At 34.8% G+C, this 13,212-nt stretch overlaps 1 protein-coding gene across 1 annotated transcript; it reads right to left on the reverse strand.

Moving 5' to 3' along the window:
• Positions 1 to 784: 784 nt before the first annotated feature.
• On the reverse strand, positions 785 to 12,486 carry LOC117116682 (dnaJ homolog subfamily C member 22-like). The gene is made up of 3 exons (XM_033260772.1): positions 11,720 to 12,486; positions 3,258 to 3,499; positions 785 to 2,214 (listed from the first exon to the last, which is right to left on the reverse strand). Exons 1-3 carry the CDS (start codon positions 12,312 to 12,314, stop codon positions 2,035 to 2,037), a joined length of 1,017 nt encoding a protein of 338 aa, XP_033116663.1. The 5' UTR covers positions 12,315 to 12,486; the 3' UTR covers positions 785 to 2,034.
• Between the last annotated feature and the right edge of the window lie 726 nt (positions 12,487 to 13,212).

Consider the following 13,212-nt stretch of genomic DNA (forward strand, 5'->3'; position numbering starts at 1 on the left):
TAATATTGATTCTAAACCTATTTGTTCATGTATGTCTTGCACTATAATAGTCAAAAATAGCAAGATGATTTTTTTTTTGGTTCCAGAGATTTTCTTTACAAGCATGTTGATAAAAGTATCTCCAACAAAAATTAAAGTTTTGTCATCCGTGTAATGATTCTTCCATTTTTTTAAGGCATTCTACTATTAAGAATCAACCGCAGCTTAAAGTACTTTAACTGTAAATTTATTCTAAAACAGAATTTCCCTCTAACTTAATAGGGTATTTAAAGACCACTTTTAGTGCCAGTCTTAAATTAGAGGTATTCTAATTAGAGACCAAAGTTGCTAAAGACTACCAAAACCCCAGTTTCGAAAGTAGTCATTAATTGGAGGGAGACCTGTACTACCATTTTAGCTAGGCTCCCAGATATAAGATATATCCATGATAGTCCCTACAGTCGCATACATCGCATTTTAGACAGTTAGGCGACACCGAAAATTCATCAACATTTCATTGTCTTACCATACGGTTTTGTAGTATTTTAGGAGTAGTGGGTATTTTCTGTCTTAGTTATGGCTTTAATATTTGTCATATCCAGTTTAGCTTGTGTACGAAAATGCATAACAAACAGATTTCTGGGAAGTCATTTTTTCCTGATTACAAACTTTTGAAAACTTAACTTTAACACACACGTGCGTGCACCACTGAGGTATCATGGCACCCTGTAGGATGCAAAGGTTCCTATTGTTAATAGGAACCAATAAAAATGAAGAACAAAATTACAAAAAAAAAAAAAACCAATCACAATTTATACTTTTTATTTATTTTATTTTCCTGAACTTAAGATTTTTTATTAAAATACTTAAGCTTCATGTTGGTTTCATTGCAATCCCACAAATTATAACATACTTTTACTATTGGTTTCAGAACAATATCAAGAATAGCAGCTGAAAAATTATTACTATAGTGATGAAACAACAATTGTTAGTAATTTTCCAGCCTGACTGGGTGGCATTGTCACTAATAAAACTATCTCTGATAAAATCCCTCAAAACTTCAAATTTAAAACATTTAATAATTGAAATATTTTTCACCAAATTCACTATAAAAATCTTTAAATCATTTAATACCAGCCATAAAAAATTGCGGTTGTACAGAACAGTGACAGATCCAAATATTTTTTAATAGATGGAGGCTCCAGACCTGGTGCAGACTACCTCAGCCTCACCACAGCTACAGCTGAGGTTCAAAATGTCATGTCTGAAAATGGAATGTTGAGTAGTTTATTAAATTCTACTTTAAAATGAAAGATAATACACAAAATCAGACCAGTAGAAGCAATGTATAAATTTAAAAAAAACATAATATGTAATATTTTTCAATAAATCTTTCAAGAAATTGCTAATAAATTTTTATTCACCTTTGAAAAACAAGGGGATTCTCAGTTCCTCCCCACCCCCCCCCCCAATCCCTGTACTACACTGTCTAGGACACCTAGATGGCTGAAAATGGCACATTCAAACACAATCTGCAGCATTATTTAATATATCTGTTTGGCAAAAAAAATGTTTTCTTTTTTTAATTTCAAATATAAGCTAATCACCTTAAAAATTAGCAATTAAAAAAAAGAAAATTAATTCAAAGTTAAAGCGTGAGAATCCCATATTCATAAAATGTCTTACCTTAGACCCAACCATGATAGACCAAAGGTGGTGTAGAGTGTAGACCTTCCATCAGTGAAAGTCCCTCCCTTTAAAACTTAGTGCAGAAGGGGAGATTTGTCATCAAATTGATGGCACTAGTGAGTCTGGGGTTGTTTATACTAAAATGATAGCCAATGGCTCTCTTAGCATGCATGATCCATTTATACAGAAAAGATGCTATATTATAGCAAAATATTATGGCAATACACTTTATAAAGCATCATTCTCATGTGTACTTGCTGTTGGATGTGAAGGCAATTTAAATAAAAAATATATTTGGATGGTATGAATGGTCTGATAAGCGGTACTATTACCGCAATATTGTCAGAACCTCTGTCTGAAAATGGCTTAAGGCTCTCTTTTCTTGTGAATATCAAGAAGTATTTTACAGGCATCTTGTATTTTGATGAACATTTCTTGTGCTTTGTCTTTTTCTTTTTTGTGTTTGTCTGGATGCCAATCTCTTGATAACTTCCTGCATCTTCTAGATATCTCTTCTCTTTCCACACCTTTTGTCAAATTAAGTGCCTGTAAGACATTCAAACACAATTTGTGGTTATATACTGTACCACTATTGAACATGTTATTGAAGTTTAGACTTGATATAGCAGATTTCTCAGTGTTTATCAGTTGTATTATCAGATAAGGAATTACAGCAAGTTCAGGAAAAGGTGTGCAAGATTATATTTGGGATGGTATTGAAGGCTGTTGGAGGTTTAATTTGAATGGTGTTCTTTGAATCTGTATTGGTTGAAAATAATTTAGAAGAGCAAAAATGATTATTGTGGTGTGTATCACAGTTATATTTCTGAATAACAAGGCATTATGTAAACTTTTTGAGGAAGTTTTTTTTCTTCTAATTTTGTTGCAGTTAAAGTTTGCTTCCTATTGTAGACTAAAATTTAATTGCACATCCTTTTATTTTCAAGAAAGTTCCTCTTAAGTCATGGTAAGAGGCTATTATGGTGCCAATATTCAAGAAAGGTGATAGGCTGCTGAGAAAAAATACTGAAATGGAAAAGTTTATTTGGAATAGACTGGTAGAATAGACTGGTAGAATATTCTGATTGCTTTGATTGTGTATATTCAATATTTTAAATTGTATAATAATTTCTCATAAAAGGTAGGTTAATTGCAAAATCAATAGTGTTCATGGTCCAACCAGATCGTCGACCTATCCATTCGCATGAAAAATATCAATTAGTCCCCATGGATATCAGCGGAATTCCGCACATTGGCGGCACTACAGTTGATACATGTACCTAAATTTGCCATAATTTCACCATTCTACATAAGCAACCAACAGGCCAGGCACAAAACTGAGGGAATAGGAGGATCGGATTGGTTTTGAGAGTGCAGGATAATACTTAATGTACATTTTCAGACATCAATAGTATTACACAAAAACACCACAACATAAACTGCAGGTAATTAACACATGGAACCAGCACATTTGTTCGCACAGAAATTTGTAATCAATAAATGAAATTCATAAAAATTGAATTGGTAAGTTTAGATTTTCAATGATGAACATCATACAGTACTATAGTGTAAACAAGTGAAGTTTTTACCTTGAGTGCATTACTTTCACCCAGTGGGTCCACAGCTTCCACAAAGGCCTCGTACATGCCCCTCCAGCCCATTTGCCAACCAATATGAATCAACTCATACAAAGTTGCTTTCAATTCTTTGTAGAAAGTTGACTCCAAGAAATGGTGTACTGCTTCTCGTACATAGACAGTTTCCCCATCAGACGTCACAACAGAGGCATTGTAGTACAAGAAAGAACTCCACAGACAAATTATAATGACACCTGTAAAAGTTAATTAAAAGTGCTCCTAAATATATCAGGCGGAAAAAAATAAAAATAAATTTAGTTTTCAAATATAGCAAATGGTTTTGCCAAAAACATCTAGATGGAAGAGAAAATAATAATAAAATTTCATTGTTGAATGTAAACAGTGGGATGGTTAAATGCTTTAAATTTACATAATTAGGAAAAAATATATCTTATTTTTTGGAGATTAAAGGCAGTGGCAGGCATAATAAAAATAAAGAAAAACTTCAATTTTTTTGTGAAATTTCCACTTTTTTGTATTGTGGCAGGTGTGCTAAATGGCTAATTAAATAAAATTCAATTTTATTCAAAGTCATCAGTATTGGCGGGCTGTGGGTTCGCAAAACAAGGTAAAAAAAGTCTTGCTTTAAGTAGAGTATATTGGCCCTAACAGCCGCCCATACAAAAAGATCTATTAATCAGTGAGCAGGGTACTCCTAGAGCTCCTCATCTAAAAAAAAATACGACTTAGCATCGTATTGCGATCGTTCGTACCAATTGCAACACCCAATTCCAATTCACGATCGTGTGTGTAAATTCTCCAAAGGTAGTCTATAATCAATATTGTAATTGTTATAAATCCGTTGCGATTGGGTGCTACAATCTATATTAACTTCCAATTACCATGAAATCCTGATCACAAAGAATCACAACAAATTTCACAGGCACTGATTAGTTGGGGTCAGTCACCGGAGGCCTAGTACTGTTTTAACTCCCGTTTCTATCAGTTTTTTGTGGAGACCCACTCGACGGCAGTTTGAATATAGACGAAAAGTAGTGAGACCTTTGTTGGTCACTATTAGACATTTTTGAACATTTTTAGATATTCTTGTAGTGAGGGTGCTAACACGGAAATTATATTTTTATGCTTCTTCCTATGTAGGTATTTATATGACCAACCAACGGCTTAAAAAAAAATAAATATTCATGATATTATCAAAGAAGACATGTTGAACAGTTCCGTAACATATCATGGCTCCTGATTTTACGTATGAGTATTTGAACTTTACAAATCAACCTATTATTATTGTACAATATAAATTTTCCTTTTTATTTTCAAACAAACATTACAAGTTCCCTTTTTGAGTTGAGCCAGATGTTGATTGACGCCTGTGTATATGTACGTCTGTAAAGTTTTCTTTAAACTAATACCCTCGAGCATGAAGAAAAAAGAATGGAATCGCCCGCCTTGCATGAATTCTGCATTTATGCATAGGATGGAGCTAGGCTCCCTTTATGGAGCAACGCTCTAGTTCTCTTTATGTTAATGTAGTATAAGTTTAACTGATTGGCTTATGTAATAGAGCCACATTTAAATTCCATCTAATTTAAAGAAAACAATAAGACACTTAATTAGGCCATTTATTAAAATAAAGTTCTCTGAAGGTTAACTATATAATTTATAGTACACTGTAGTTCATGTGTTATAGCTTGTAAAAACTGTATTGAATAAAAAAAAATCTTTTGAATAAAAACATCTTTTACTTGACATAAGGAATTAGTATTTATGAAACAAAATGATAGGCTATAAGATTTCTCCATCTGACAAAATTAGTGTACACCCTGTTATGTCAAGTGTTATATTGAACAGTGGCCGATTCAAGGGGGAGCCCAGTAAGTGCGGACCCCCAACCTCCTATTTTTTTTAAATGGAGATATAAAGAAAATTATATTCATATGTTATGCCTGTAAGTACAATTTTTGGCCGTCTAAAGGTACCATAATCACAAATTTTCTTACTTCAGCCCCAACAATAGTGGAGCTGAGGCGGTATAAATCTTCTGTCTGTTAAAGTACCCAGTGGCATGTTCAAGGGGGCCCGGGCTTCCTTAAATTGTTTTTGTTTTTTTTTTAATGGAGATATAAAGAAAATTATATTCAAATGTTACGCCTGTAAGTGCAATTTCCGGCCATCTAGAGGTGCCATAATCACAAATTTTCTTATCTCAGCCCCAACCATGGTGGGGCTGAGGTGGTATAGATCCTGCATCTGCGAAAGCACCCAGTGGCGGATTAAAGGGGGTCCGGACTCCCTAAATTCCACATTTTTTTTTTTAAATGGATATCAAGAAAATTATATTCAAATTCTATGCCTGGAAGTGCAAATTCCGGCCATCTACAGTAGAGGTGCCATAATCACAAATTTTCTTACCTCACCTTAACCCTTTCCAGTCGTACGGTGTTGCGACGAGGCCCTCTTTGACCATATTTTATAGCGAGGGGCGTCGTACATACGCCCTGTATAGCTTTCATAATAATTTTTTTATAGCTATGCTGCCCTCTATAGAATTGTTTGAGAGTGATGTAGAAACTATTTCTGTAGAGGGCCTCCTGTATTCAGACCAAATCAAATGCCTGCGCCCAGTAAATACCCGACATTTAGTGTAGATGATGTAATTTCTCAGGTTTGGTACAGCCTCAGGCAATGGTAATGGAGCAGACTGGAAAGGATTAAATATGACGTGTCTGGCCTTTAAAAACTTGATGTGTAATGACAGTAACAATAAAACTAATGGTTTTTAAATTTAATTCAAATGTTCCTAGCAGTCTTCCATAGGCAAGTCTAGGTCTATTCTACCTAAAAATGGCCTACACTAGCATAGCTGCCGCCTGGACCTGTAAGTAAAAGTAAACAAAGCAAGTCCTAGGGTATTTAAATGTATGGTATGCTCTCATATGGACGTAGGCCGAGTCTATTTGGCATAGACATACTGTATTATTAGGATTCTTCAGACCTATAAGTTTTAGAAACAATTATCTTGTAATTGTAAAAAATGTCCAAAATATCTGATATTAAATATTTCAAAAGTTCTTTTTTAGCATCTGAAAATTTAATTTGGTCATATTAATTATCTGATATTCTGTTATAATTTTTTAATGAAAAAAACCCCATTTTTTTTGCAATAATAACATTTTATTTTTAATTTTATAACAAGCCACAAGAGAGCTGACAAAATACATGGAGATGATCAATTTGGACATACGGAAAGAAGCAGGATCAAGTTCATGCAGAGCAGCAGAAAAAATGATAAGAAGACAGATGGTAAGTGTATGATGTTAATTCATAATTAAACCCGATTCCATACTGTACAATGTTTTAAAAAGAAATTATCATCACAATTTTATAAATCTCATCTCATGTTAAATCTTTCAAGTGTTGTAATTTCATTGATATCTGTTCATTTTGGTTTTGTTGTTACAGTAGTAGGCCATTACTACTGTATTTAGCAAGCACTAGCTGGTCTCCAAAGCATTGGCAGCTGGTCTTTTCTCTTTAATTTTTGCTCCTTTTATTTTTTCAATGTATGTTTTTTAATGTTATGTTTTGAAATGCTGTTGTATTTGTATGTCCAAAGTATCATAAAAAATAAAATAATATAAAATAATATTAATAAAACCGTTAAGCCTCTAGGCAAGTGGACAATATAAATAACACTTATATTTTACTTTCCACTGCCTAATGAATTATATCAATTGTTATGTATTGCCTAATGAAAATGTACAGTTGTCATCCATGTACTCACTGAGTATAATATCACTTAGAACACCCAATCAATAAAAATACAGCAATAACCATAATAGGCTCACAGTGAGATACAGGTATGTGTACATTTATCCGCTTTTATGCAAGCTACAGTACTTCAAAACAGATGGACTCGTTTTTTTTTATCTGCATTCTTGCCATTAGTTTTGTTTAGAATTCTTTGCATGGTGCGGTGTTTTTTTTGGAGGTTTGCATGGTTTAGCCATTTTTTTATACAAAAAATTGTCTTTTTACCCCAAAAATAGGTTGTGACGAACATACAATTATATCGATATCATTGATTAAACGATCTAACTAGGCCTACCCTTGCATCGCAGTAATACCTGTCTCTTATACACATCTAGATGTGTATAAGAGACAGGCATTCTTGCCATTAGTTTTGTTTAGAATTCTTTGCATGGTGCGGTGTTTTTTTTGGAGGTTTGCATGGTTTAGCCATTTTTTTATACAAAAAATTGTCTTTTTACCCCAAAAATAGGTTGTGACGAACATACAATTATATCGATATCATTGATTAAACGATCTAACTAGGCCTACCCTTGCATCGCAGTAATACCTGTCTCTTATACACATCTAGATGTGTATAAGAGACAGGCATTCTTGCCATTAGTTTTGTTTAGAATTCTTTGCATGGTGCGGTGTTTTTTTTGGAGGTTTGCATGGTTTAGCCATTTTTTTATACAAAAAATTGTCTTTTTACCCCAAAAATAGGTTGTGACGAACATACAATACTTTTCTTTGACGCATGCGCATTTGCATAAATGTCTACACACACACATACACACAATAAAAAACATAGGAAATAGCAAGAGTGATTACAATAGTTCCTATTGCATTACATGCATAGGAACTAAAAATGGCCTTTTTACCCCCAAAATAGGTTGTGATGAACATAAAATTATAATTTTTTTTACTGAGATACCAAGTGAGTCCTATACTACATGATTCAATCACTATCACAAGGATTGGATGGCGTTTGCAGTGTTATTTTGGAGGTTTGCGGGTTTACTGTAGCAATGTTTTTATACAAAAAATGGCCTTTTTACCCAAAAAGTAGGTTGTTACGAACATACTTTAAAATTATAATTTTTTTTACTGAGATACCAATTGAGTCCTATACTACATGATTCAATCACTATCACAAGGTTTGGATGGGGTTTGCAGTGTTTTTTTGGAGGTTTGCAGGGTTTAGCAATACCCAAATTTTCTGTGTTTTTAAAGAGACCTTGGACTTCAAAATGATCAGAATTTTTCTTGTGTGTATAGAAATTTAAATTTTGCTGTGAAACAACTTACTAATTACTATTGAAAAAATAATTGTTCAGAACATAATGTACATACACCTTACTTTGTGAAAATTACACACTAATTAAAAGTGCAATAGCAAAGTTGCACAAATATGATTTGCTCAGGATTAACCTGAGTGCATACTGTACCTATATTTTCGATTTTTGTATTTTATTTTTTTTTTACTATTTTCTGATATTTTGTTAATTAAAATATAACATGTACTGTATGTAGCAGAACATAATGTGTGTGTCTATTTGTAAAATAAGGTGAAAAAACTATTTTTGCAGATGAATATTGGATCAATGTTTACATTCATTTAAATTTTAAATGTTCTTTATTCTATAGACATCTACCTAATTACTGCAAGCATCCAAAGGGACCACCGGATATGAAGTAACAATCCGCAATGGACAGGTCTTCTCGAATGTAGACCAAAGATGGTCCGGCGGCTCATTATCGGGAGCTTTAATGTTCAGGTGCGCCAAGACAGTAGGGATAACACGGTTTACTAAGGCCTGTAAACCTTCCCAGCGGTCCCCCTCCTATTCCCCTGAAAGAGAGGCCATCTCCTCATCAGCAAAAGACGGAAGGTCCGGCAGTTGCTCAGGGGGAAGAGGAGGAGGAACGGCAGGAGGCGGCACTGTTGCGGCACTCAAAGTGGCTGGCAGTGCAGCCTGCACTGTCACGGCAATTGCTTGCATAATTTTGGGAGCTACGCCAGCTCCCGCAGGCTGCGAGACAGCGGGCGTCAGAGCCGGAGCCGCGGACAGCAGCGGAGGCAAATCTTCAGAAGTTGGTGCTTCCGCATCTGCAGGAACCGCAGCCCCCGACAAACGGTCGCCCAGCCAGGCCTGGATGACCACGAGTCGAGATGGTGCCCATCTCACGTAAATCTCGCAAGGAGATTCAGCATTGTAGAACTCCCTACATGCTGGACAAGCTTTATGATTGTCCACTTTTGGACTGGGCCTAGGGCCCCGACAGATCGGACATTCTGATTTGCCGGTCATGGTGACTACACAGCAAATCCGACACAGCAATCAGGATGCAGTAAAAATCCAAAGAAGATCTTGATAAAAGTAATATCAATCCAAAAAAGATCGTTTAAATTCAAAAATCCTTCCGAGGTGTTCACTTTTGTGACTCGAAAGAGAATGAGGAAGTTGCATGTTGGCAGGGCCGCTTGAGTTTGGCGCCAGGAGTCGACTGTTCTATTATTTTTCAAGGGGTGTTCTCATGTGTGAGAAAGAATAGTCAATTTTTCGGTTTATCCAAGTAAGTACAGTATTCACAAAGTAGACTATTGCCAACAAAATGTAAAAATTTTATCCAATGCAAGCCTGTAATTATCATTTTTAGATGAATAAAAATAATAATATATGCATTATACAATTATACATTTAACAAAATTAATGTAGCAAAGCCTATTCCATATCCCAATAAAATCTAGGCCTCCTCTAGGCCTAGCCTATGCATAAAAATTGAGTAAAAGTGTGTGTATGGGCCCATGGAGTTGTTATGGACGTCTAGTAAAGCAGAAATAGTTGCCCTTTGCAACAAAATCAGAATAAGTTGCCAATATTTAACAGAATTCAAGAACAGACACAGATTGTTCATTGACGACTGACAATACCTTCCAGAAAAATTGCAAAATTTTATTAGACGATGATTACATCCAGGTTTACAGTAGCTCTATTAACATTTAGTAGTTGATATAATAATTAGAAAAACGGAACATGAATGGGGGATATTATAATCTTATTTTGTTGGCACAATTCTATTATACTGTAGACCAAAAAATGCATCGTTGAGTAGATCCGCTAGGCTCGCACCATCCCAATAACGACGCGAGTTTGTTTGTTCGAGGTTTGTGGTGTGTAAATATATGAAAGGTAAGTTGAAAACACTTATTGTCCCAATATAGTGCGTACATTATTAAACCGCTGTGACTCTATCGCGACTCATAGTTAGCGGGAACCTTGCTTTGTGGAACCAGCTATTAGTAGACTTCCTGGAAAAATGCTACTAATAGTCTTTAAAAAAAGAAGGAAGTGGATATATTTACGTGACTGCAAACAGTAAATGATATTTACAGTATGTGAAATAAATAACACATGCGCAGTCATACTTTAATAAACTTACATTATCGTTGTAAATTAGTGTCGGTCAAAATTAGTGTCGGTCCAGGCCGCGGTGCCAAAGCTTACCACAGCACTGATTTAATTATAATTTTGTTTTTATCAAATGTAATTTAATTTCCTACAAATAGTATGTTTTAACCATTAAATAAATGATTAAATCATTGTGTTAACTTTTCAAATAAAAGTGACATTATGAGCTGAAAATATTTGTTCTTTTCATTTACTTACGTCATTTGTTGAATGAACACACTTGACAATGTATAATAGGCCTACTGTATGCCAAAACATGGAGGTTCCCTGAATCAAAACTACAGTAGCACTCAATTAGCCTAAGCCTGTATTGTTGTATGAATGATAGTCAATCATCACAAAGTAAATAACATTTTAATGTTTTCATTCAAACACATTTATTGACATTGTCACTAACAAAAACATTGTTACCATAGTCTTTAGTCTGGTCGAGCGCTGATCGCGCGAGAACAACATCCGAGAAAGACCACGAGAGAAGCTATGTAAGCATTTTCTGTAAGATATTTAATCATTATGAATAAAGTAAGACAAAACAAATACTTGTAAATGTTTTACAGTATTCAAACACAAACGAAAACAACATTGGCAGTAACATGGGCTTAGGCCGACACTGATTTTGAGTACTGAAAGTTGAACTCAACGTACATTTAACCAGAAGCGAGTAATTTACGTGATCAATAATGCAAGTGTATTAAAGTATCACTGCGTATGTGTTATCTATTTCACGTAAAAATATTTAATAAAACGTTTACCGATTTGTTTACGGTCATGTTAAACATATCGACTTCCAAAATAGAAAGTAGGCCTTAGGGCAAAGAGAAAAATTTATTAGATTATCACTCCCGCCCACGTCAAAAATTAGGGAAATATTGATGCAGGAATAAAAAAAAAATGTTTTGCCGCGTCAATTATTTCAACAGCATAAAAATAACAATGCAATTTTGTGACTTCAAATACATTTTTTTTTTAACTATAAAATTAAACCAGTTAAACTATATAATATTAGACAATATTCACTATTACAGACCAAATATAAACAGTCCCTCACTCATCGATCGATAAAAACAAAAGCGAAATAATCTATTGTTCCGATTAAAAGGGAAAAAAAACGGCCTCCCTCATCATTTTTTTTTTAAAGTGATAATCTAATAAATTTTTCTCATGCCCTTAAAAGTTTTTTTTTATGCATACCTGCAAATGTTAATTTTATAAGTCTTCTACAAAAGCCTTTTTGTTCTACTTTCCTCTTATACTTCTTGGTCCATTGAAATAAGAGTGAGCTTGAAATTGTAACCATGGCAATAGCAGTTGGTTCCCGCAAAATAATTAGTGCTCCATAGGCCCCAAATAATGTCCATTTAAACGATCCAGTTTCATATCCAATATTTCCAACAATATAAACTCCTGTTGCACTACCAAGTGGTACAACAATGTATTGCAATATAGTAATTAAGTTAGGACTTAAGGATTCTGGTATTGCAAAGAGCACAAGATAACCACAGAATGTTCCAAAACAGAGTTGTCCTGTCCATCTTGCAGTACTAAATTGTGGTTTTTGGTTTTTTCTCAACTGCGATGTCAACCAGTCCATGTATTCATAGGCTTCGTTAGCTGCCTGTACATAGTGAGGTATTCGCCACAAGTCCCTTATCCAGCCTAGACAGAAGCCTCCCCAGGTACACCACCACACGAAAGCCTGTCTGTCGCGACCAAGGTAAAAATGGTGTACCCCAAACCAGCCGCCAATCAGCCATAGCAAGTAGGCCACAAATGTTGATTTAGGCATGGCGATGAGAAGAAATGCAATGAAAATATTACCGTTACAAACTAAGCATTTTTCTACCAAGTTCAAGTCACAAGAGAATTGCGTAATCAACGCTTACTCCGCCTCTGTTCTTCTACCAGTTGTTGAGCGGATGCGAGTTAGAACGGAATGCCAGTCAATTCGAGCGGATGCCAGTTCGAGCGTGCGTGAATACATGAATAAACAAAGACGAATTTACATTATAGATCGGTTAGATCTTTCTTTGCCGCCCTCATTCTTGTATTTTTAGAAATCCAACTACGGTACTGTAAAAAATCCGACTACCAGATGACTGCTATAACAAGCATTTATATTTTCATTCTGAATTCACGGTTTTTGTCGCCAGAAGCCTGCACAAGTTATTGGTGTAGTGTGATAAGACTATCAACAATACAGTAATGACATTGCACAACTATAAAACTGAGGTACTCATACCCCGGTCATAGGCCTACATAGGCAGAGATTCAAGGGGAAAAAACAATATATAAAATAAATAAATAAAATAAAAATAAGAAAATAAATTCAATAGAAATGGAGAAAAAAAATCTGAATTTCCATTCAAATTTCCGGCCATCTAAAATAGACATAATAAAAATGTGTACCTGCCTTTAACTTTGGTCGTGGTAGCCTGGACTGGACTCTCATTAGGAATTCTTTAATTCGCCACTATAATGATTGAAAGAAGACGTTGGTGGAAAATATCACTAGATAGGAGAGCAAAAATATGTACGAGAGCGCATAATTGAAACCACGAAACAAGGCGGACAAGACCAGTGGCATGAACTAGATGGCAGTTAATGCAGCAAGAAAGCCTGCATATACCAGAGTAGAAAAGGCGACACCATAGGCCATTTGCATAATAATGGATGATTACATAATA

This window comes from Anneissia japonica, unplaced genomic scaffold, assembly GCF_011630105.1.
Source record: "Anneissia japonica isolate Jap-2015-1 unplaced genomic scaffold, ASM1163010v1 scaffold287845_len271631_cov178, whole genome shotgun sequence".
In the NCBI taxonomy this organism is placed as follows: Eukaryota; Metazoa; Echinodermata; class Crinoidea; order Comatulida; family Comatulidae; genus Anneissia; species Anneissia japonica.

Bases quoted from the DNA above. Each gene is read 5' to 3' on its own strand.
- LOC117116682 (XM_033260772.1), bottom strand. From the start codon at position 12,314: ATGCCTAAATCAACATTTGTGGCCTACTTGCTATGGCTGATTGGCGGC. The intron at 3,500-11,719 runs GTATGCATAAAA...TAACTTTTACAG, and splicing joins TATAAAATTAACATTTGCAG to GTGTCATTATAATTTGTCTG. The intron at 2,215-3,257 runs GTAAAAACTTCA...AATGTCTTACAG, and splicing joins GTGAAAGTAATGCACTCAAG to GCACTTAATTTGACAAAAGG.